The following is a 24,349-nucleotide window of genomic DNA, read 5'->3' as shown; positions in this document are numbered from 1 at the left end:
ACTTGCCATTGTCAAGCTGTCTTCCTCCCCCCCACAAAGGCCCACAGAAGGAACCAAAGCTCCCAACGGCCGAGCAAGGATCAAAGGAGGCCCACGTGTACATTTTGGAAGGGTGCTCTTGGGAGCCTGGAGATGGGGTTAGAGCCTCTGCTCTACCACACACACTGCAAGAGAAGCCGTTGTGTTCATCTAGACCAGGGGTGGGGAACCTAAGGCCTGGAGGCCAGATCTGGCCCCTGAGGCCAGCTTTGGGAAGCCCGCGCTGATGACGCTCCAGCTCTGCAGCCCCTGCAGGGCTGGAATACCAGTGCTGACTCCCCGCTGCAGGGGTGGAGCCCCGAGCTTCGCAGGCTGGAATCAGGCAAGGCAGAGCCTGATCTGACCCACAGGAAGCATAGAGGTCCCCGAAAATTGACTAGCCCAGTCCCCCCCCTCCCCCCCCAAGCTCTGATGCGTGAGCGGAATGTGGAGGAGTGTCTTTCTGCTTCTCAGTCCGGGGCCGTGTCAGTGAGGGTGGGGTGGTTGGGTTTTGGGGGGGGGGGGGGTTTGCTTCTCGCTTGTGTGCACCCCTCTCTCCCCCACTGATTTTTCTGTGGGTCAGCAGCCCCCAACCCAATAAAGGTTTCCCCTCCCCGATCTAGACTCTTCTGTCCTAGCCAACACAGACTTCCCTGGATTCACTCCTCTTTAAACCAAAGCACATCTGATTTTCTCCCACAAGGGAGTCTCCACCCCATCCCAAGGCGAGTGATGCCGGTCGCTAATTGCCATCGCGCTGTTCAAAACCTTGTGCCTCGTTGTGGCGGTATTGATCCACCCTCCACATGCAGCCCGTGGAAGGGGTTAGACGAGCCCACAGGCAGACCCTGGCTCAGAGTGCTCTCAGAAGGACATCTTGGAGGCTGTCAAACCAGGGTAAGGAACCTCTCTAGAGTCAGGGGCCGCTGATCCACAGGGGGAAAAAAAAAAAAAAAAAAAAATCAGGCAGGGGGCACACACACAAAAAAAAAAAACCACCAACAACCCCACCCTCATTGACATGGGCCCATCATAAGAAGCAGAAAGACACTCCTCCACATTTCCCTCACCCATGTGTGGGGGCCACACACACACAAGAAGCAAAAAAAAAAAAAAAACCCACAAAAATACAGACACACAAAAACCCAAAACTCCTCACTGATATGGCCCCCAACTGAGGGAGAAAGACACTCCCCACATTACCCTCGCACACCAGAACCTAGTGGGGACCCGGCCACGTAGATTATGTGTTCCAGCCCCACGGTGGGGCAGTGGGGGGGCTGGAGTGCCAGCGTGGGCTCCCCGATGGAACTTTGGGGGCCAGATTCAGGCAAGCTGGGGGCCGGAGGTCCCCACCTTATAACAGAGCAACTTCCATGAGCAGAGAGAACACTGCACGGCAGTGTAAAGAAATGCCAACGCCACGGATAAAACAGCTAAACGAGTGCGGGCTCTTCGGGCTGCCTTGCCAGTCGAGCATATCCAATAAACCCCGGCGAGACTCCAAGCATTGCTCCCGCAGGATACAGAATGGGACAGAAGTTCTTGTTCTAGGGAAGGTACTCTGGCTTAAATAGCAAACGACTGGAAAATGTTGTCAAACTGACGATGACATTCCTTTGTGCCGCACAAGACACAAATATACAAAAAAAAAACCTCGCAACTGGGGTGGGGGAGGGGGAGTCCGGGACCAAGCTGCCGCTGCTGCTACTGCTGATCATGCTGGTATCAACTGTCTCGGTTTCCTCGCTGCTCTCCCCAGCTGGAGACGGCTTTCTCGCCCGTCAGTTCGCTGGGAGAGCATCTGTCTTACTGGATCCATTATCTGAGCACCTCATCATCTTTGATATATTTATCCCCCCCCCCCCCCCCCCCGCACACCTGTCAAAAAGGCCAACAGAATGCTAGGAATCATTTTAAAGAGAAATAGAGAATAAGACAGAGAATATCTTATAGCCTCTGTATTAATCCATGGTGCATCCATATCTTATATACCGCGTGCAGATCCTCATCCCATCTTGGCATTGGAAAAAGTTCAGAAAAGGGCAACAAAAATGATGAGGGGCTTGGAACAGCTGCCATATGAGGAGAGATTAAAAAGTCGGGGACTTTTCAACTTAGAAAAGAGGAGACTAAGGGGGGTAGGATGGAGGTCTATAAAATCATGACAGGTGTGGAGAAAGTGAATAAGGAAAAGTTATTTCCTTGTCCCCATAACATATGAACTAGGGGTCACCAAATGAAATTAATAGGCAGCAGGTTTAAAACAAACCAAAGGAAGTATTTCTTCACACAGCACACAATTAACCTGTGGAACTCCTTGCCAGAGGATGTTGTGAAGGCCAGGACTTGAACAGGGTTCAAAAAAGATCCATCAGTAAATATTAGCCAGGGTGGGCAGGAATGGTGTCCTTATCCTGTGTTTGTGAGATGCTGGGGATGGATGACAGGGATCACTTGATGATTGCCTGCTCTGTTCACACCCTCTGGGGCACCTGGCATTGGCCACTGTCAGAAGACAGGACACTGGGCTAGATGGACCTTTGGTCTAACCCAGTCTGGCCATTATGTCCAGTACATCAGTATTATCCCTACTTCATGGATGGGAGAACACACACAAAGTGATTAAGCAACTTGCTGAAATTAACCGGCCAAAAAACCCAGATCTCCAGAGTCCAGACCAGCATCCTAACCACCAGACCATCCTTCCTCCACACACACAGCCCTGAGCACAATGGGGCTAAGGTCTCCAGCTGCTACCACAATATAAAGTCAACCCCCAGTCCCCAAAGAGCTTCTTATACAATCAAAAGTGTCAAATCTGCATGAACGTCAGTTCTTTGTAGTAAGTCTTCAAACAAGACAGCACGTCAAATCGATCTGCTGAGCGATGTAGAGTTTACCGTGATGAGTTATCATTGTGTGGCTTTTTTCAAGATCTATATATTTTCGGTGATCTACATAAAAGCCATTTTCCTTTCGTTGACATGTTCAAACACCCGGGGCTGGCAATCTCGCTCACTTTTTTTCATTGTAAATGACAGGTTTCTGTTTCATGGCAGACGCATTCATTTGGGTCTAGCACCTGTCTGCGAATTGGCACGCAGCACAGGATCAAAGACACACGGAAGACTCGCCAGGCAGGCTCTGAGTGCCAGTGGATAAACACAGCCGCATCTTGCCTCTTGAAATAGCCACGTTAGGCCTGTAAATCATCTGAGCGCGCTCAGCACCCAACAGCCCCCTTCGGAAAGTCGATTCCTTACCATGTATAGCTCTCAACGTGACCACCAACTCCCGTCCACCTCCCTGAGCTTTGGCTCAGCTCCTAAGTAAGCCAGGACCTTCAGTGGGCAGACACGTAGCATAGTTCTTGCAAGCGAAGGATTGCACTTCAGATGATCACTGACTCACGGCACGGCCATTAATACTTCCTGCCCAACCTGAAATGCTGTCAGCGTGATTTGCCGAGATGCTCCATCCCATAAACCTCCCAGAATCCCCCTCTGAAGCAAAAGCCAGCACGGACCTCCAAGTACAGGTGTTCTCTATCTGCACGCAGCACCAGCCACTGCGGAGACGGAAACCTCAGGATGAAATTCTAGGCAGCAAATCCCACTCACATTCAATCTCACCCACGCAGAAAGGAAAAGGAAATCAGATGACCTCCAATGCCTACCCAAAATTATTCTTTACGTGGAGTATTTTCCCACTTGGTTTGGCCACTCAAACTCAGAGGCACTAGGAACAGCGTTTCTTGTAAGTTGTGCGCTTGTGCGGTCACTGAGGAGAGATTCAAATGCAGCCCAGCTGGTTAGCAGAGAGCCCACAGCTAGATTGTTTTATTTCTACCGGTGGTGCACATGTGCATAAAATTTATTCTGCACCTGGATGGGAAAACTCAGCACATGAATCAAAAAGTTTAGAGGGAACATTGGTTCGGAGTCCCGAATCAATCCAGAACTCTTTGGCAAATGTCTCCCTTACAGTTTTTGTGCTAAGCCCCCAACAATGCTTGAGTTTCACAGCCAGCAAAGCCCTGTGCGGAGAAACTCTTCTGATAAGAAAAGGATTTGGGGGAGGAGAAGGGAGCGGGAGAGAAAGTAATCAGGCTGAGCAGCAGGGAAAATAAACCTTGTATCATGACTGCAAATGCATAGTAAAACAGAAAGGAAGGATGCAGAAACTCTGCACTTGCTGCAATAACAAGGACTGAGCTGACCACAAGGGGTGGAATTAATTTGGGTTCACTCACTACAGGATAAACACTTCTTACTCCTTCCCACTCAGACGTCAATGACCTTTTCTAGAAGGACCCTGGGTGGACGCTGCCCAATGGTCAAAACAGCTGACAGGACTTCTCCGTCGAGCGCATCTGTCAACAGGCACAGGCTGAAATTGCGGACCAACAGCATCACGTGTCCCATAACCTCAGCTACGCAGAACGACACGCCACCTACAGCCTCAGACACGAGACTCTGACATGATCATCCAAGAGGCTGACAGAGGAGTAGTCATCGTGAACAGATCAGATTCCGAACAGGAGACAATTCCCCAACACGGCATTCTACCGGCGGCTATCCTCCGATCCCACTGAGGAATGCCAAAAAAAACCAACCCTACCCCGTTACTGGAAGAAGCACAAGACCAAGTCTTCAAGCGCACACCACTAGTGTCTTGACCGGGGTAGTCTATCAAGATACCAAACCTGGAAATTCTGGACAGCCCCATCAGCTCAGGCAATAGCACTTTTCCAGCAGGACTGTGCAGCTATTTAGACTCTCTCCTGAGGCCTTACGCGCTACCAGCTATCTTCAAGATACCCCTGGCTTCCTGAGGAAACTACAATCCATTGATGATTTTCCTGAAAGCACCATCCTGGCCACCCGGGATGGAGAAGGTCTCCACACCAACATGCCAAACCAGGATGGACAAGCCGTCAGGAGCTGTATCCCCGATGGTGTCCCAGCACAGCTGGTTGCTGAACTTTGACTTTGTCCTCCCACACCCCCATTTCAGATTTGGGGAGGATTTATGCCTTCAAGGCAGAGGCACCACTAGAAGTATCTCTGCATTTGTGCCTCAGTTTCCCCATCTGTAACATGGGGGTAATGATCGTGCCCAACTTTGAAAAACCTCTTCGATCTCTAGATGGGTGCTCTGTAAGACCTAGGTGCTATTCCTGGGGTGGTGTTTTCTGTACAACTATTTTGTTTTCCATAAGACACCAACATTTTTATGGAGGACTTAGAAAAATGCTTCCTCAACTCTCGTCCCCTAGGGACCTTCCTCTACTGGTGCTACATCATCATCTGGATGATGGTGGCCCTTGAAGAATTCCACGGGGATTTCAACGATTTCCACCACCACTACCACCCCCAATCTCAGCCTGGAGGTTTCAAAGGGGAAGGCTTAAAAAAAAAAAATACAACTTTTCATAGGGATGTTAGACCAACACCCCAAGTTGATATTGGGGCCAAGGGCAGAAACATTTCAACAGGCTTCTGGCTGGGCCCCCACTAACTTCTTTACGGCTTTCCGTGGACTCTGCACAACCATTGAGGTGATTATTTTGCCGTTTAAATTGCTGAGGGATCGTGCTTGGCACGCTGGTTACCCATGGTCTATGGAGTATGCACAGTGGGTAAAATTCATTTCTCTTCAGCAGAGACCAGCACCAGGATCTGTACACCTCCCCACACCAAGTAAGAGCTAAGTCTCTGTGCTAACTTCTGCTTGGGGTGGGGTTTTATCTGCAAAATATCAATCAATTAAGTCTAACATGATTGATTTATTTCAACATGAAGTTTCCTTTTTGCATGAACAGGCCTTTACAACGAGGAAAGGGCTCCAGCATTTCCTGAGGACCGTTCCTAAGCTAAGCTCCCCAGCAAGCTTTCTGCTAGTTGGTTAATCGGAGCAGATTCTGCGCTTCCAGACCATGAGGAAGAGTCCCTGGGGAAGCTATGCAGAACAAAGTGGAAGGGCTGCTTTATCTTTGTCTCCGGGGAGCAGGGGATGGGAGGGAAATCAAGGATGCAGAGATGGAGCTCTGACTCACACAAGCTAAAATGTAAATTGAATCCCCCACCCCATTAATTTTTTCCCACTTTCCCCTGGTATGTCGTGAAGCCGTCTCCTGAGAATACCTCTGCTGCCGCGCTCACTTGAAGAGCGGGTCTCAGTTGCGGGGAGGTGCATAAAATAGCACCACATGCTGGAGTCAGTTTCATCTCTCTCTGATCAGGGAGATCAAAATTGCTTCTTGATCTCTGTCTGGTGCCAAGGGCAGGAACGTGACACGGTTCCCCCACCCTATTTCTGAGCACTTCTTTTCGCTAGGAATAACAGCAAAAAGGGGAGCGTGTCCTGCACACTTCCCACGGGCTCCTCCCGGAGATACGCAGCCCTCAGGAAACCAATCAGCAGCACACTGCAGAACGGGCATGCTTCACAAAGGGGCAGGCAACAACTACGAATGCCCTTTACTAATCTAGTCCTCTGGGTGCTGCCCTATGCTGGGGATATGGTCCACTGCGAGCTGTACTGTCCTGAGATGCCCTGGTGATCAGGCCTAGCCGTAGATCGGAGAGGTTTCACAAAGTCACTGCACTTGTGCCTCAGTTTCCCCATCTGTAAAATAGGGGTAATGATCGTGCCCAACTTTGAAAAACCTCTTAGCTCTCTGGCTGGGTGCTCTGTAAGACCTAGGTGCTATTACTGGGGTGGTGTTTTCCGTACAACTATTTTAGAGCAAATATTTCTCACTAGGGGTCCTGTCCGTGGCTTGGCTCCACTGAAGTAGTAACACGCCCCTCAGCCAGGCCTGGGAAAAATACGGCCCGCGGGCCAGATCCGGCCCACGGAGGCAGTGGGAAGCCCCAGACAGGCTTCCCTGCTTGCCCCGCACGCCGCTCAGAAACACAGCTGCAGGACGCTTTCTCTTTGAGTCCAGAGGGGAGAGGGGATTCAGATGCTACTCCAGCCCCAGCACAATTCCACTGGCCAATGAGAGCTGCCTCTCTGAATAACAGGCAGCCACAAAGCACCACCCTCCTGCTCGCTCATTCACTCAAGCACATGGCCGAGCAGGCAGAAACATTTTAAGCTCTGCAAGCCTTTAGCTCTGCAAGGCAGGCAGGCAGGTCTCCTGGCAGGAACCTGTCTCTAGCACCTCAGCCACTCCCTTCCCCAATCCTCTGCCCCACATTCCTGCCCTGCTCCTCCACAGGCACCCATACCCCCTCCCAGATCTGGTGCCCCATCTCCTGCCCGAGATCACAATCCCCTCCTACCCTATTTCACGTCCCAAAACCCTGCACTCCAGTTCCCTGTCTTAGGTCACAACTGCCTCCTTCACCCAAACTCCCTCCTAGACTCCATTCTCCCTCCTGCACCCCGATCCTTTACCCCAAGCTCCCTTCTGCACCCCGAGACCCTGCATCTCCTCCATTAATACCATGGAAGAGTGTGGCCCCCGACCACTTTGCAAAATCTTGGGAGTGGCCCCCCGTCAAAAATTATTGCCCACCTCTGCTCTAAGCAGACTCCTGTCTGCACCATGGGTGCTGCCTCTCGGGGAGCCGCCCTGGCTGGAAGGGGTTTCCATCAGATGCAGGATTTACACTTTGGTTCAGTGGCTCTGCTCCAATTGCTCCATCTCCCCTGGGCTATGCACACAATCCTCGGGCCCACGTCTAATGGTGCTTTGCACCTGGGTGAGCTGGTCCACAGACTAACGGGTTTAGGCTGTGGTTGGTAACCCAGCCGCTGAGCAGCCTGGCTGTGAGCTAAGCCACTCCCGCATGGCCAAACCCTCCGATGCCTTCTCACAAGTACTATGAGAGTGTTGTGTCCAGTTCTGGGCACCACATTTCAAAAAAGATGTTGAGAAACTGGAGAAAGTCCAGAGAAGAGCAATATAAATGACAAAAAGCCTAGAAAACAGGAGCTGTGAGGGAAGACTGAAAGAATTAGGCTTGCTTAGTTTGGAAAGGAGAAGACCGAGAGGGGACGTGGTAGCGGTTGTCAAGTATCTAAAAGGGTGTTACAAAGAGGAGGGAGAAAAATTGTTCTCCTTGGCCTCTGAGGACAGGACAAGAAGCAATGGGCTTAAACTGCAGCAAGGGAGGTTTAAGTTGAACAGTAGGAAAAACTTCCTAAATGTCAGGGTGCTTAAGCACTGGAATAAATTGCCCAGGGAGGTTGTGGAGTCTCCAGTACTGGAGACAGTTAAGAGCAGGTGAGACAGACACCTGTCCGGGATGATCTCGATGGGGCTTGGTCCTGCCATGAGGGCAGGGGACTGGACTCGATAACCTCGCGAGGTCCCTTCCAGTTCTACAATTCTACGACTCCCCCCTCCTCACGTGCCTGAAAGAAGAGAAAAAAAATCTCTCACGATTTACGAGGAACAAAGGCAGCAGCTCAGACCCACGGGATATTCCCCACGCTTCCCACCACCTCCACAAGTGAGCACGGCACAACCAGCGGACACAGTCGAGTGGACATGCGCCTGGCACCCACCTCCAAGTTAATGCTGCAGCGACAGACCTTAGGATGGGTCCTGGCTGGAAGGAGAGGAGATGGTTGGCCCCTAGGGACTCCATGTTTGGTCCCGATCACACTGGGCACAGGCTCTCACGAGGAGGAACCTGCCTAAAACCTGGCTCTTCCTGCAGCGCGACATCAGCTGGCATCCAGGGTAGGGTAGCCAGGTTCCAGGCTAAGAATGCAAACTCACTTAGAGACACGCACAGGCAAGGGCCCAGGTGCACTCTTGAGTCCAGTACAGGAGCAGAGGCCCAGCTAGGCCTGCAACCCTGGCAACGCACCTGAACGCGGTTTATTACTTAGCAACCGTCAGCACATTGCAAGCGCCACGTCACGCCGGGTATTTCTCTAGCGACTCCGAGTTCAAAGCCCAACACGAACAGCAGGTGGGAACGGTCCCAAATGACTGGGAGGAAAACTCTAGCTGGGGCGGTGGGTATCATAGGCAGGGGAAGGCATTGCCTTCTCAAACCGCCAGCTTGGCCCCGCCCCCAGAACACCTACTGCAGGCATACTGGGGGCGGAGCATTGCTGCGCCCGCCCTCCCCATGCTCCGCCCTCCCTGTGGTGCCAAGGGGAGGGGGGACTGGGGCCACTTGCCACCCCACCTACCTGTGGTGGGGGTGGGATAGCTCGGCTCCCACAAGGACGGGGGCTGCCTTTCTGTGGTGCTGGGTGGGGGAGCTGGGGCCGCTTACCACCTCACCTACCCATGGTCGGGGGGGGGGGGTGGCTTGGCTCCCATGGGGGCAGGGCCTGGGCAAAAGGGGTGGGGCTGGGGGCAGGGCTGGAGCCCTTACCTTCACCCACCACCCATGACTCTAGCCCAGGGGATCACGTATCCCAGGATACAGCTGGAGAAAACTCCAAGGTCCCCGCTCTCACTGCTGGGATGGGTGAGCGTTCCCTCCCTGTCGGCCACATGCCTGACCATGAGGCGTCCCCGAATTACTGGTTATTCTGGGCTAGGACAGCCACGACTGCTTCCCCTTCTGGGCTTCCATTTTCCTTCCGCTGTGATCCGCTGCCACCTGATTCAGTATTCGCTCCTTACAGGAAGGACCTTTTCTTACAAACTGCCTTTGAAACCTACAAGCCCAGTAATCCCAGACATTCATCCCGCGCCACCTCCCCGCCCCCAGATTTCAAAGAAAGGATTAAATCCCCGAGCCAGAGCGCCTGCCCCCCTCCGCTTCTACTGGTGCCAGACGGCTTAATGCATCCTCTAGGTCAGAGCAGCGCTCCCTCTCCTGCCTAGGCTGTTCTGAAAAAGAGGGAGATTTGTTCCACCTGGAACCAGCCACGGAGATGCCCACTAGAACTCTCTGTCTGTTCCGTCAGATAACCGTGTGCGGCACACGCCAGCCAGCCTGCTAGATCGGGGGGGGGGGGGCAACCTGCAACTCGCACGTGGCCCGCTGGGGTTCTACCTGTGGCCCGTGCACCCCCCGGCTGCTCCCCTCCCCCATGCGCCTCTCGTGCACCAGGGCACTTTCGGGACACCAGGAATCTGCTGTCTGAGCTCTGGGAGGGAGCAGGGACGGAGCGTGAATCGGCGGATTCACGGCGAAAGCACCGGGAAGGAAGGGGAGGAGCAGGCAGTGTGGTGCTCTGGTGCCCCAGTGCACAAGAGGCCAGTGGGGAAGGGGAGCAGAAAGGAGCTGCGGGTTGTGCACTACTGGAGGGCCAGTCAACGTGCGGTACTAGGCCTGGGTGAGCATCAGAACCAGGTGGCCCAAGCCACGCTGGCGAGTGTTCCAGTCCCGTCCGGAAGAACGTCAATCGCAGCGCACACAGGCACGCGTGAGCGTCTCTCTTGGTTAACGTCTGGAACAAAGAAAACGTGCCGGCCGCCTGCAGCGAGGACGTGCAGTCAATTACTGGTGCAGCCGGGAAGGAGCTAAGCACAACACATTAAAGAGAACTTTCAAGGGGCGTGCTTCAAAGGCATTACAAAATTGCATAAGAAAAACCTCTCTCCCCATTATCAATTAATGGGAGGACTCGGCCCAATGGAATCTTTCCAGCACCATGGAATAATTAGCCCATCAAAGCCACATGGGGGGTCTACTATAAAGAGCTCTGGTTCTCCGTGGGCACAAGCAACCACTAAGCAATTTGTCTCCGGGGGGGAACACTCCTTTGCTCTTCCATGAGACATTGTATCACTCTCTCGCTAAATCTCCAACTGCCCCCCATACATTAGTCATCGTACCACTTTGTTAGCTTAATGGATCATGAGAAAGAGATGTAAACCAGGCGCCAGGCTGCCCAGCAGTCCAAATACAGGAGCTCCCATGTTCTAACCCTATATGATGGGACGTTTGCCCTACACTACAGCGAAAAGGGTTAAAACAGCCCTGGGAGAGGGCTGTGGACAGAAGCCAATCAGAAGAGGACTTGAGGCAGCCAATCCGAGCCCGGCAAGGCTATATAAAAAGATGGCTGACCAGGAGGAGCTCACTCTTGCAGAGAGGAAGACCTGGATGCTTGCTAGCATAGGGCAGAGCAGTGCTGGGGGAAATTAGGATGAACCAAAGGATCTCAAGCCTGAATAAACCCCCGGATGAGGCCCAGCAACAGTGGCCTAGAGAGACAGTAGGGCCACAAAGGAGCAACGAGGGCAGGAAAAGGCAGTCCTAATACGTCTCTCGCCAATGAGAAGTGGCCATTTCAGACTGCCAGGGCTAGATGAGGACTGGCAGTGGGTCGCTGAGGCAAGGCGGGTCTAGGGGGTTCCCCTGAAAGAAAGGAGGACCCCAGAGTGTGGGGGTGCTGCCGCGGATCAGTGGTCTGGGAGGGACGAGGGTCCCGACACGTAGGGGAGAAGGGACAATAGCAGGCGAGACACCGCCAGCAGAGGGCGCTCTGGGGCTGAAACGAGCTAATTCCTGAAGTGACCAGCAGGAGGCGCTATTGTAGCGAGTCACGGACCAGACCGTTACACCCTGGTGCTAACACACTGACACCCCTCTAAGCCATGGAGAAGTCACAACCGAGCCGTTGCCTCAAGTCTGAGCAGAGCATCCAAACGTCACAGTCCCAATGGCTTCAGCTGGACACAGATCATCTGGTGCCACATGAGAATTACCGCTGCTTTCCTGGGGTGCATCTGCACTGTGCCCGTAGCTCGAAATAAGCTATGCCGTTTGAGCTGCTCCAGCCCCACCAGTTAGCCATTAACATCCCTACTTGAAACCAGATGGGTAATGCTGGCTTCATCCAAATTTAGCCTTCGTCCACCCTTACGCCAGTGGGTGTAGTACAGGCACTACAGCGTAGCTACGTATTGCAGCAAAAGGCTCTGGCAGCAGGCACCACACACTGCTAAAAAATAAAAGTCCATGAATGTTCCCCTCTAGGGACGTCAAAATGGTTAACCAGTTACACGATAGCACTTAACTGGTTAATCGTTTTAACGTAAGTCCCGCTGCAGCCATGAGGTCCTGCTGCAGCTAGGGCTGGCACAGGAGTTCTGGGAGTGACCACCCCAGGCAAGCGCCCTATCCCCCTAGGCCTGAACAGTTTGCACTTTTGCTACTTGGTCAGAGGTTACACCCACCTCCTTGAATCCGAAACCATTTGTGTCAGCTGCATGGCTGAGGAGGCGTCCTGTCCATTAACGTAAAAAGGCAAAAAAAAGAGAGAGTGACTAAAGGGAAGGTTAACACAGATATTGGTTTTGCAACAGTGCCTAGAAGGCCCAGTTAGGGACTAGCACGGCAAAGCACTGCTTAAAATCACACTCATGCTATGTCTATACTGAATGGCTGTGTCTACACTGGGCGACTTATTCCAGAAAAGCAGCCGCTTTTCTGGAATAAACTGCGAGCTGTCTACACTGGCCCCTTGAATTTCCAGAAAAGCAGTGACGATTTACTGTAAGAAACCAGCTGCTTTTCTGGAAAAACTATGCTGCTCCCGCTCGGGCAAAAGTCCGTTTTCCGGAAAACAGTTCCGGAAAAGGGCCAGTGTAGACAGCCCAGTACTCTTTTCCGCAAAAAAGCCCCGATCGTGAAAATGACGATCGGGGCTTTTTTCCGGAAAAGTGCGTCTAGATTGGCCACGGACGCTTTTCCGGAAAAAGGGCTTTTCCGGAAAAGCATCCTGCCAATGTAGACGCTCTTTTTCCAGAAATACTTATAATGGAAAACTGTTCCGTTTTAAACATTTCCGGAAAAAGGTGCCAGTGTAGACACAGCCTAGATGCGCTGTAACTTTCTGGCTCAGGGGTATAAGTAAGTATGTACGTACGTACGTACAAACATACACACACATAAACACACACACCCTGCAAAGTGCAGGTGTGAACCAGGCTACCACATTGACAGCCGCACTGCCAGCGCTGTTAGCTCCCCCCCTTTTGGAGGTGGTTTACATGGAGCGCTGGGAGAGCACAAAGCCAGAAAGACAGCCCTGCCCCAAATGGCCGACTGTCTACCCAGACAGGACAAAGCGTAGAGAAGAGGAGGCAGCAGAGAAAGGCGAGTTACCCGGTCAGCTAGCAGAGATGAGAACAGAACCCAGGTTTCTTGAGTTCCCTATCCACTCAACAGCACTGTCTCCGTACACGCCTCCTTCAAACCCAGGAAAGGAACAACCTGGCAGGTATTCAAACATTAACATTTTCTATTTCCTCCTGCCCCTTTGCAGATGCAAGGGCTGACCAGCATTTCAGACAAACGCTTCAGTTTCCCCCACGCAGCGATTTTTTGTCGGCAACCCAACCGATGCTCTTTAAGGGGAGCAGGGGAAGGGAAAGAGAAGGGTTTTCCTCCGATTGCTATGCAAAGCACCGGCGTTCTGAAAAACGAGACAGATGCTCTGAGCTAGATGGATATCCCGCTAGCAGGGAGGATGTGAACACACGCTGCACTCTCCGTCAAGTCCTGGCAGCCTTTGCTAAAACAATAATGCAAGCGCATTATGGCAAGAGCCCCTGCCTGGATGGTGTGCCTTAGAGTCCTTGAAGTGAGGTAGAAGGCTCACCTTTACTGGTCTCCTTTCTATTCCCAATAATCAACCCACCTATTGACACACCTTCTCCATTTAATGGAGAATCGGAACGGACCTGGGGAAAGGACTGCCTAATTTCTTCTTTTTAACAACACCACACCAGGAGTGAGGGGTGTAATTACAAGCTCACGCAGACACACTCATGCTAGCTTGATGAGCGTAGCTACAGTAAGTAGCACAGGTAGCAATTACATACCCACGGAGTTCAGGCAGGTTTGGACTTAGCACAACTTAGCTGTGCCTCCACTGTCCTACTATTTATACTTGCACGAGCACGAGGAGAGCTTGCACGAGCACGTCTATGTCAGCTGGGAACCACACCTCTAGCTCACCATGCAGACATAACCAGGAGCGGTCCGAGGCCGGCTGCGGCAGCTGGCGCCCCAAGCAGAAGGCATGATCGGCGATCCCACCCGCACAGCTGTCAATGGCCATGACAAAATCATTGGGCGCTCGAGCATCCCGTGATGTCATCATAGGGCACCCCAGGCCGGCGGCACCCTAGGTGACCACCTAGTCTGCCTAGGCTCATGGGCCGCCCCTGGACATACCCAAAGACTAGTGGCTGTAAACAAACTTTATGGGACGGTGGAAAACTTGACCACGTCCATAGTAAGTGGACACCCAGCTAACTAAAATCATGCCAGACCACGGGTGTTGCTGGACTAGAGAGGTTCAACCTGTATTTACAAAAGCACGGGGCATGGAAATTAGTGGCAGAGAAGGAGAAACTCATCCAAGCCTTTTCCCTTTCAGAAATACCAATAAGAAACAAGTTCAGCTGAGACCCAAACTTACTATGGTTCTACCCAAATATGAGTTTCTACGCCTTCATACGTTAACAGCAATAAAAAGTAGGATTCAAGTGATTGCAAGTGATAACAGGCCAAAGTAAGTTACCAAGCTAAATAAAACAAAACACACTAGCTAAGCTTAACATGCTAAGAAACTATTTACATTCAATTTCTTACCCTAGCAGTAGTTTTAATCATTCTCTCAAAAACTAGGCAACCTCCTAGCTTGGGCCAGATTTTTCCCTCTGTTCAATCTTAGCTGTTTCCAGCAGTCACTTTGGTGGTAAGCAGGGGGCTGGCGGTCTTCATGTCTGGCATCTTCTAACTCCTCCATTGTCTGGTTCCTTGACTGTAAATAGATTTTGCCCAAGATGGGAATCTTTTGTCTTCAGCTTCAACCCTTTTCACCCCCATGGAAAAGTTGCACATTCAAAACTGGTTCTAGAATCAGGTGACCTGGCCACATGTCTTAACAGGACCAAGCAGAGTCTGGGCTTTCAGAAAAAACAAGGCTATTCACAGATCACTGTCTTGAGTACGGCACCATTAAGTTCCGTGAGCATGACCCATGGCTTTCATTAGCACATCTAGACACCTAAACAGGTTTATACTTTGTATTTCTAACTTCAAATACAGGAATGATACATGCCCACAAATCGAACACACACATTCATTTACAAGCTCTTCAACGAAAGATTAACATGCCCTATTTTGCATAAAGCATATTCAAGTTATGCATGTTCATATTCAAAAATGTCTTTCCATACAATAAAGGGGACACAACATCACACCATCCAAGGGTTATTTTGAAATATCGAGGTTCCTGTATGCAACGGGGGAACAGTAACTCCTTGTTTTGATTGAACACATTTTGTTCATTCTTTGGCGCTCCTCCCAACATCACCACATTGTCCAGTTCGCCTCTAGGTGTGTTAATACATATAGAATCATAGAACCATAGAGCTGAAAGAGACCTCAGAAGGCCATCAAATCCAGCCCCCTGCTCTAGGCAGGACCAATCCCAACTATATCAACCCGGCCAGGGCTTTGTCAAGCTGAGACTTAAACACCTCTAGGGATGGAGACTCCACTACTTCCCTAGGGAACCCATCCCAGGGCTTCACTACCCTAAATATTGTCAATAGGAACCACACACCCAGACCAGTTTTCCCCGCAGGGAACACAGTTAATGAAAGAACAAATGATTTAAGTCTTCCACGTTAAAAATCTAATGCATGAGACAAACGGTTCAGGACCATTAGCCAGCCTGTCCCACAGGGCTCCACTGCGGAACACACACGCTTTCTTACGTACAATTAGTATCCCATCAGTCCTCTGTGAGCTGCCTGAAAATTACAAAAAAAGGTAGAGGAGGGAGACAAGTTCCCACTGCCCTTCCCTCTACTGGCAGTAAAGATCACACGCATCATCAAGGAGTCATACATTTTTACTATCTGTCGCTACACCCCAAAGCAGCTAGGGAGAAGCCTCAAGGACATCAAAGTATTCTTTACATAAAGAATTCACTTTGAAAAAAACCCCAACCATGAATTCCTTATCTTCTTTCCTAATGACGGTTTGTGTTGACATGCCTTTGTGTTCCCCTCCCGCTCCCTTCTCCCTTAGAGAAAGGAAACCAAAGAACAAAGTGGCACCCTTTTTTGTAAAAGCAGCGAGGAGTCCTGTCGCACCTTATAGACTAACTGAAGTGTTGGAGCATAAGCTTTCGTGGGCAAAGACCCATTTCGTCAGATGCATGGAGTGGAAATTTCCAGAGGCAGGTATAAATATGCAGGCCAGAATCAGGCTAGAGATGACGAGGTGGATCCAATCAGAGAGGATGAGGCCCACTTTTAGTAGCTGATCTGGAGGGGTAAATTCCAAGAGAGCAGAAGCTGCTTTTGTAGTTAGCGAGCCATTCACAGTCTTTGTTTAATCCTGAGTTGATCTTGTCAAACTTGAAGATGAACTGTAGCTCTTTGAAGTCTGGTCCTGAAGTTTTTTTGCTGCAGGATGGCTACCTTTAGATCTGCAATTGTGTGTCCAGGGAGATTGAAATGTTCCCCTACTGGTTTTTGTATATTGCCATTCCTAATATCTGATGTGTTTCCATTTATTCTTTTACGTAGGGACTGTCCAGTTTGGCCGATGTATATAGCAGAGGGGCATTGTTGGCACATGATGGCATATATTACGTTAGTAGATGTGCAGGAGAATGAACCAGTGACAGTATGGCTGATCTGGTTAGGTCCTGTGATGGTGTTGCTGGTGTATATATGTGGGCAGATTTGGCACTGAGGTTTGTTGCATGGATTGGTTCCTGAGTTAGAGTTGTTATGGCACCCTTTTTTGTGTTAACACAACCAACTCCCCCAAGGATTTGAGGAGCCCGGAGTAAATTAGAGTAACTTCAGCCCGACAGGTGCTTGAGCATGAAAGCCCTGCGGGGAGATTTTAATCCAAAAGATGGGGAAAACCCTGAGTCAAATTTACTCCCATGTCAGGCCATTAAAATCCAAGGGCACTACTTCAGGGATGTCACTGGCCCATCAAAAAAGTAGAGGAGAAATCTTTGATTGGAATAATACAGTTATACACATTGTTAAAGTGAGTCACTCCCCGCGGTCCCCTCATGCCATCCTCTCGCTGCCACCATGCCTCTGTGCTAGCTGTATTCCCCACAAAGCAATCGAAAGCCCTGCTCCTGAAAAGACAGACATGCAGGGAGACCTTTGACTCCACACACAATCAGATCAGCAAGGGTGCTTATTCCTTCTTTTTACCTGAACGGTTCCGGTAACTCCCTGCATCTGGCATTTCTATTTTACGATGAGGAGAACGAGGGCCTTGCTTTGACTGCAGGCGCTTTGGGGCACGGACTGGTGTTTTGTTCTGGGTTTGTACAGCTCCTAGCACCAGCAGAGCAACACGAAGAGCCTTGGTCCATGACTGGGACTAGGAGGTGCTACAACAATATAAATAAGAAACAACAACAGAGCACACTGTCCTATGCTTTGTGGGGATGGGGGGAGGTTCTCTTCCCCAATTTAGCAGAATGGAAGGAAGAGGAGGGGAGAGAATCGACATCCTTTCCTGATCCCTGAAAAGCATGCACTAGGTATTGGGAACAAGTGCCATCAAGCCCTTGGAGGATTACTACTCATTAAGCCATTATACTAACCCATACAACCTGGTAGACCTCCAAGGGAAGGACCTGTCCACCCCTCTAAGTAGAAATGCAAACGGCGTTGAGACATCGACTACAAGCCAAAACTCAGTTCAGTCCTGGCTGCTATTTTAACTGGATTCAAATCAAAACTTCCCGAGAAATGGGAGCCTCTTAAACTAGGGATATCAACATAGATTACTAGGACTGGAAGGGACCTCGAGAGGTCATCGAGTCCAGTCCCCTGCCCTCATGGCAGGACCCAGTACCATCTAGACCATCCCTGATAGACATTTCTCTAACCTACTCTTAAATATCTCCAGAGATGGAGATTCCACAACCTCCCTAGGCAATTTATTCCAGTGTTTGACCACCCTGACAGGCAGAAAGTTTTCCCTAATGTCCAATCTAAACCTCCCTTGCTGCAGTTTAAGCCCATTGCTTCTTGTTCTATCCTCAGAGGCCAAGATGAACAAGCTTTCTCCCTCCTCCTCATAACACCCTTTTAGATACCTGAAAACTGCTATCATGTCCCCCCTCAATCTTCTCTTTTCTAAACTAAACAAACCCAATTCTTTCAGTCTTCCCTCACAGCTCATTTTCTCTAAACCTTTAATCATTCTTGTTGCTCTTCTCTGGACCCTCTCCAATTTCTCCACATCTTTCTTGAAATGCGGTGCCCAGAACTGGACACAATACTCCAACTGAGGCCTACCCAGCACAGAGTACAGCGGAAGAATGACTTCTCGTGTCTTGCTCATAACACACCTGTTAACGCATCCCAGAATCATGTTTGCACACACCTGTTAATACATGTGGCCGACTCCATGAGTAGCTGATAAGCCGGGGCTTATCGGTTGATCTTGTCGACTACATGCATTCTCCCCTTCCCCCTCCCGCAGCCTCTGTATCAGAGGCAGCAAGCGGGGACAAGCAGAAGCCGGTGCCCATGCGGAGCAAGCTTAAAAGCCAGCTCCCCACGAGCACCAGACCTGCTGCTCCCTCCATCCCCACGCTGCTGCGTCTGATAGAGAGGCAGAAGCATGGAAGATGAGGGGGGCAGACGGGAGCCCATAAGCACGGGTAGCCGGCTTTTAAGTGGTCTCCCACGCATGCCAGCTACGTCAACCCAGCTGTCCCCGCCCTTGCTGCCTCCTAACAGAGGCAGCAGCATGGGGGCAGCAGCATGGGGCAGGGGAGGCTACTGTGAAGCAGCCTCTGTCCGCGGCAGCCCGGGCCTGCTGCAGACAGAGGCTGCTCCACAGTAGCAGCTCCTGCCCGTGGGGGGGAGCGGTCCAAGATCCCCATGGACAGGGGCTGTTGCCACCCTGTGCTGCTGCCACTGTATTAGAAGCAGCAGCGCAGGGCAGCAGGCAGGAGCCGGTCTGCAAAGGAAGCTGGTTTTTAACCTGGCTCCCACCTGCCACCCCGCACTTCTGCCTCTGATAGAGAGGCAGCAGCACAGAGTAGCAGGGGACTCCCCAGGAGTGGGGGGGGGAGGTCGGGAGCGCACTAGCTGCTGCCCCCTAGGACTAGTGCATAGTCGTGCAACCACTAAAACACCATGCAGTTACACGACTATTTAATGAAACGCTATCTAACATCCCTATCTGAAACTGTGCCAAGAGGCAGAGAAAAGCGTTCGACACGGGGAAGAATTGGGTTGCACGGTGGAGCTGTTTACTTTCTCTGCTGGGGAACATGAACCCCGGGCAGCTGATCAAACACATTAAAAGGTCCCTTCAGTGCCTTATAATGACAGGCAATTATTGCACACACCAATACAGGCAGGAGTCTTTTGTTTTGAAACTTGGGTCTAAGTGAAGCACGGGTGTTTAAGGGTGATAACCTCCGCCCCGCAAGAGCCACAAAAGCGAGCTGATTACATTCATTGGGTTGCGTGACAGAGCTGGGCTCTCTGCTGGTTTGCTTTTCACATCCCCGATACCAGGACATGCCCAACCCAATGTTATTGGCACCGCAGGACAATGCTGCTTTCACTGAAATACATGACAATCTGGTAACTTTCCTCTTACAAATGCAGAGCGGAACTAAGCTGCCAATGGAAGTTTAAAGAACTCACACGTTAACGTAGGGGGGCTCGTGGAGCCTTTAGTTGTATGTATCGATCCAACACTTCAGAGGCACTAATTTACTGACGGTGAAATCAAGGCACAGGAAAATTAAGCGATTTGCCCACTGTCATACAGCGAGTCAGTGGCAGAGTGACAAATTGTGCTTAGCTTTCCTGAGTCCTGTACGCTACCTTATCCACAAGGCCACCCTTTCTCCCTATTCACAGTACATCCTAGAACTCATCCTTACTACTACAGACTCTTGTATTAGAGATATTTTTTTAGATAGAGGGGTGGGTGAATTGATAGCTTTGGTCCAGACCGCTCATCATCCCCGAATTTGGAGATGAATGGGGATTCCAACAAACCCATTATCTCATTCCCTAGACAAGCTCTGCAAGGTTTATTGGCATTTGCGGTTGTGACAATTTACTCACAGTCAACCTGTGGAACTCCTTGCCAGAGGATGTGGTGAAGGCTAGGACTAACAGGGTTCAAAAAAAGAGCTAGATAGATTCATGGAGGTTGAGTCCATCAATGGCTATTAGCCAGGATGGGTAGGAATGGTGTCCCTAGCCTCTGTTTCTCTGGAGGTGGGTGACAGGGGAGGGATCACATGAGGGTTACCTTTTGTGTTCCTTCCCTCTGGGGCATCTGGTTGGCAACTGTCAGCAGACAGGATACTGGGCTTGACAGACCATTCGTCTGACCCAGTCTGGCCATTCTTATGACAGACAGTCAGACAGGCCAACATGAGAAGGGGGAAAAATCTGATAAGGACACGGGAAGCATTCATTAGATACCAGAGTTGCCAAGTCTTGCAATTGTCTAAGAATTGTTGTTTATATTTTGTGATATTCCTAAAGCCACTGCTCCTGGAGTCATGTGATCACACAACCACCTCCCCTGCCATTTACACTTCTTTGCCCTTGTAGTTGCAAAGCAAGTTGTGCGAACATGAGCCTACATGTTCCTTCACCTGCAGACACACACACACACACACACACACACACACACAGTGATTTTTTTAAAATTCATCTCATGGGTTTGGGGAGACTGAGTCGTGACTGGCACTGGCATTGGCAATGTTGCAAATTAAATTTCAGGACTGCCACTAAGGTCTCACCTAAACAGTTTAGAAAACTGCTGCGGGTTATAGAAACAAACAAATGAAAGAGACGGTACTTTTCATGTCTGTGGCCTAAAGCCACGGTCAGCCCAGACACCAGCTTAGAGAATCCCCAGGAAATGCAGTTTCATTACATCTTGGATAGAAACTGACTTTTATCTGGCTTCTGCCAGAATGGAAACTGATGGGAGCATTAAGAAAAAAAATCCATCTAACTTCATTAGTCAAAACACGGAGTAACATCAACACACATGATGCTTTATTGCCAGCACTAGCAAGACACAACCGGCACGTATCTTTTTAAGAGCTCTTTGAGACAGCTAGCAAAGTCAAGGTTACCAGTGTTTTTAACACCCAGCCCTTTTGCGTTACTGCAGGGAAGCTTCCGCCCCTGCAGCCGCTGAGAGAAGCTGTAATAATGGCAGCATTTCCATCTCTCGCGACTCCCAGCACTCAGCGTTTCAAAGCCCCAGCTCTTGGAGTCATGTTATGACATGACAACATTGGATGTTTTGTTTTGAATAAATAAGTTCCTAGCTTCGTGGCCGCAGAGAAAACTGGGAACCATGTCTCAAGTGCACCCTAAAGCAGTGTTTCTCAACCTTTATTTTAATAAAGTACCCCTTTTCTCAAAAAAAAAATTGTACGTATCCCCTTTAAAAAAAAAATAAGTACCCCCAGTACCTACAGTTTTCAGATGTACATTTTTTTCTACACTTGCAACACAATTGTTTACATAATTTAATCGCAGCCGGGCGGGCGATGAAATGTTTGGGTGTAAAGTACAAAAATTATAAAGTGCTGTAAAACAAACAAAAATTCCGTTTTCTCGACATACCCCCCAGACTTCTCTCGGGTACCCCTGAGGGTACTCGTACCACTGGTTGAGAAACACTGCCCTAAAGGATCAGAAAAGAGAAGGCAAGGGGGCGGGGGAGAAAATAAGAACCTCGTGATTTTTAAGGGTTGAGTCTGGATTTTTGAACAGTTGGGATTGGCGACACTGCGATAAACTGAGCACAGCTGTCATAGCAAACCCCCACCTGGGGATCCCCAAATATTGTGGGGAGCAGGCTGAGGGAAACTCCAAGCCAGTGCAGTCAGGTGATGGGTGGAGGGGGCTGGGAATACACAAGGGCAGGCCATCCAAGAGCAGCGTACGTAAGACATGAGAGGCGACTCTCCGACTTTACTGGGCCCTGGTGAGGCCTCGGCAGGACTGCTGCTCCAGTTCTCGGCACAGATGGACAAACTGACAAGAGTCGGGAGGAAAGAAACAAAAATGGTAAAAAGTTTAGAAAATCCCAACTGGGAAGAAATGGGGAAAAAAAACGGGCCATTTTCAGTCCTTGGGGGAGGGGAGAGAGGGGGGGAGGAAGCGGAGGGGACCTGATAACAGTCTACAGCAGCAGTGGTCACCAACCAGTCAATCGGGATCGACAGCAGTGGTCACCAACCAGTCAATCGGGATCGACAGCAGTGGTCACCAACCAGTCAATCGGGATCGACTGGCAGATCTTGGAGCCGACGGATCAATTGCTGCAGCGTCAATCCACTAAGCCGGGGTGGCCAACCCACAACTCGCGAGCCACATAGGGCTCATCCCCCCTTAAAGTGACGCTCGCAAAGCCGCCCCGCACCCCTAGAAACGGCCCCCCTGTGCTCACCGAGGCAGGGGAGCCGTCCGGAGTGGCGATTCAAAACGGCAGCAGCCAAAAAGCCTTGTCTTTTAAAGGGGCAGTGTCCTTTTTGCTCAACTCCTCTGGGGGGTTGGTGGCGAGCGCTTCCCCCCCCCCCCTTTTTTTTTGTTGCTCAAAAAAAGATTCCGGTGAGGCTCTTTGAATTTTTTCCGCTGCTCTTTCGGCTCTCGTCATTTAATGGGTTGGCCACCCCTGCGCTAAGACAACACATGATGTAGGACGGCAGATCTCTTCTTCCTGCCTAGGGTACGGCAGGAGGGAGCATGAGCAAATGAGGTGTTCAGCTGCAACTTTTAAGCGCCTTGCGCACGCAGTAACGTGCGCATCCCTAGAAACAGGCCTCCGGCAGCCCACAGCCCCCAACACACACACAGTGGATGGGAGACTAGCCCGAGACCACTGCCAGCAGAAAACCGACTGTCAGACCGTTACTTACCAGCAGTGGGAGGAGGAGGTCGGCGAAGTAGACAAACGCTGCTCCCAGGGTGAAGCCGAGAGCTACTGGAAAGAAAGCAAAGGCTCCAAAATTCCCAGAACCTTCAGCCAATTCAATAGCAGGAGCCAGGAGGGACCAGTAAGAAGCAGCTAGCATGACCTAAGGACAGAGAACACGACAAATTAAGACTTGTTATGGGACTGCTCCCACTCGAGAACAGGGCCCTCAAATGCTGGGGGCTGTATATACACACAATAAAGATTCAGGCCAAAGGTTGTGGGGGAAAACCAGCTTAAATTTTCACACCAGATCAGTGGCAGAGCTAGCCAGAGAAGCCAGTCTCCTGATGCCCAGTTGGGGACCCTGCCATTGGACCACGCTTCCTGTGCTACCACACCAAGAGTTTCGTCATAGTCCCAGTGGTGTCAGCACTGCCTCTCAACCACAAATCCGCCTGTGTAATCCCAACCTCCTCCAACTACCACAGTCCGCCTTAGCAACCCACACTCCCCAACTAACCCCTGAATTGCCCAAAAAAACCCTTTCCTCCTGGTTACGTAACCACCCTCCTCTATCAGGAGGAAAAGAGCAAACGCCCTTCATTGGATTCACCGTGCTCACTTCAGATTGTTCAGTAGATTCACAACACACCAGACATTAAATGAACATTGTAGAGACACACGGTGACCCTCAATGCACCCCGTTTGCCCATTCTTCATTTTAATAGTCTACGGTGCTGACCAATAGAGTCTAATTTTTTCCATTCACGTGCAGAACAAGTTTTGTTATGGGCACCAAGGGAGCACGCGGCTCTCACAGTCACTGTTGTATGCAGTCAACACGCCCCTCACTTCAGGTGCCCCGGCTTTCCGTATGTATCACTTTAGTAATGCCAGTAGGGAAAAATCTATATGGGTAGAAACCCGCAGAATCTGGCAACCCCACACATGGTCCATGGTAAATGAAGCATCTTGCAGGCCACCGTAGAACCCCGATGGGCCGCAAGCGGCCTGCTGGCCGCAGGTTGCCCGCCACTGAATTAAGAGCGCTGTTTGGCCCTCGTACGCTCAGGCACGGCATTAGAATGCCTTGGACACAAACAACATTAATTCAGGGAAGTTAATTAAAAGATGCTCACTGCTCCGGAGCCAAGATGGAATCAAGTCCATAAATCCACTGGCTGTTCTGAAGCCCAGCAGCAGCGGCAGAGGAAGAGGAGTGCGAGGAGAGCGGCAGGAAAAGAGGCCGTGTATTTTAACAGAGCGATGTCTCTGGCAGCCCAGGGCCTTTTTGCTGGGGGAGTCGCAGGGGTCTCTTGCTAGCCTGAGAACAAGCAAAGCCCAAGAGAGGATTGTTTTATTGGCTAGCCCAATCACTCCATGCAAGTGAGGCGGCAAGCATGCACCAGTCTTCCCTAGCAAAGACTGGGCTTCCCAGAGCCAGACTAAAAACAAGGCTGTGC

The 24,349-nt window shown here is 50.7% G+C and overlaps 1 protein-coding gene across 5 annotated transcripts in view; it reads right to left on the bottom strand.

Moving 5' to 3' along the window:
* SLC39A11 (solute carrier family 39 member 11) overlaps positions 1–24,349 on the bottom strand; it is a 322,339-nt gene that overhangs the window by 266,534 nt on the left and 31,456 nt on the right. For 4 of the 5 annotated variants that reach the window (XM_075904010.2, XM_075904012.2, XM_075904009.2 and 1 more), the window contains one exon: positions 22,888–23,046. In XM_075904010.2, coding sequence (XP_075760125.1) covers positions 22,888–23,046 — 159 coding nt within the window. Of the gene's footprint in view, positions 1–22,887; positions 23,047–24,025; positions 24,162–24,349 lie in introns of those variants that run through there. The other variant, XM_075904014.2, reaches the window with a different exon arrangement.

This window comes from Pelodiscus sinensis, chromosome 20 (assembly GCF_052426305.1).
Source record: "Pelodiscus sinensis isolate ZL-2025 chromosome 20, ASM5242630v1, whole genome shotgun sequence".
NCBI lineage: Eukaryota > Metazoa > Chordata > Testudines > Trionychidae > Pelodiscus > Pelodiscus sinensis.
The sequence above is the reverse complement of the archived record's forward strand: the minus strand, read 5'-3'. Positions and strand labels throughout refer to the sequence as shown.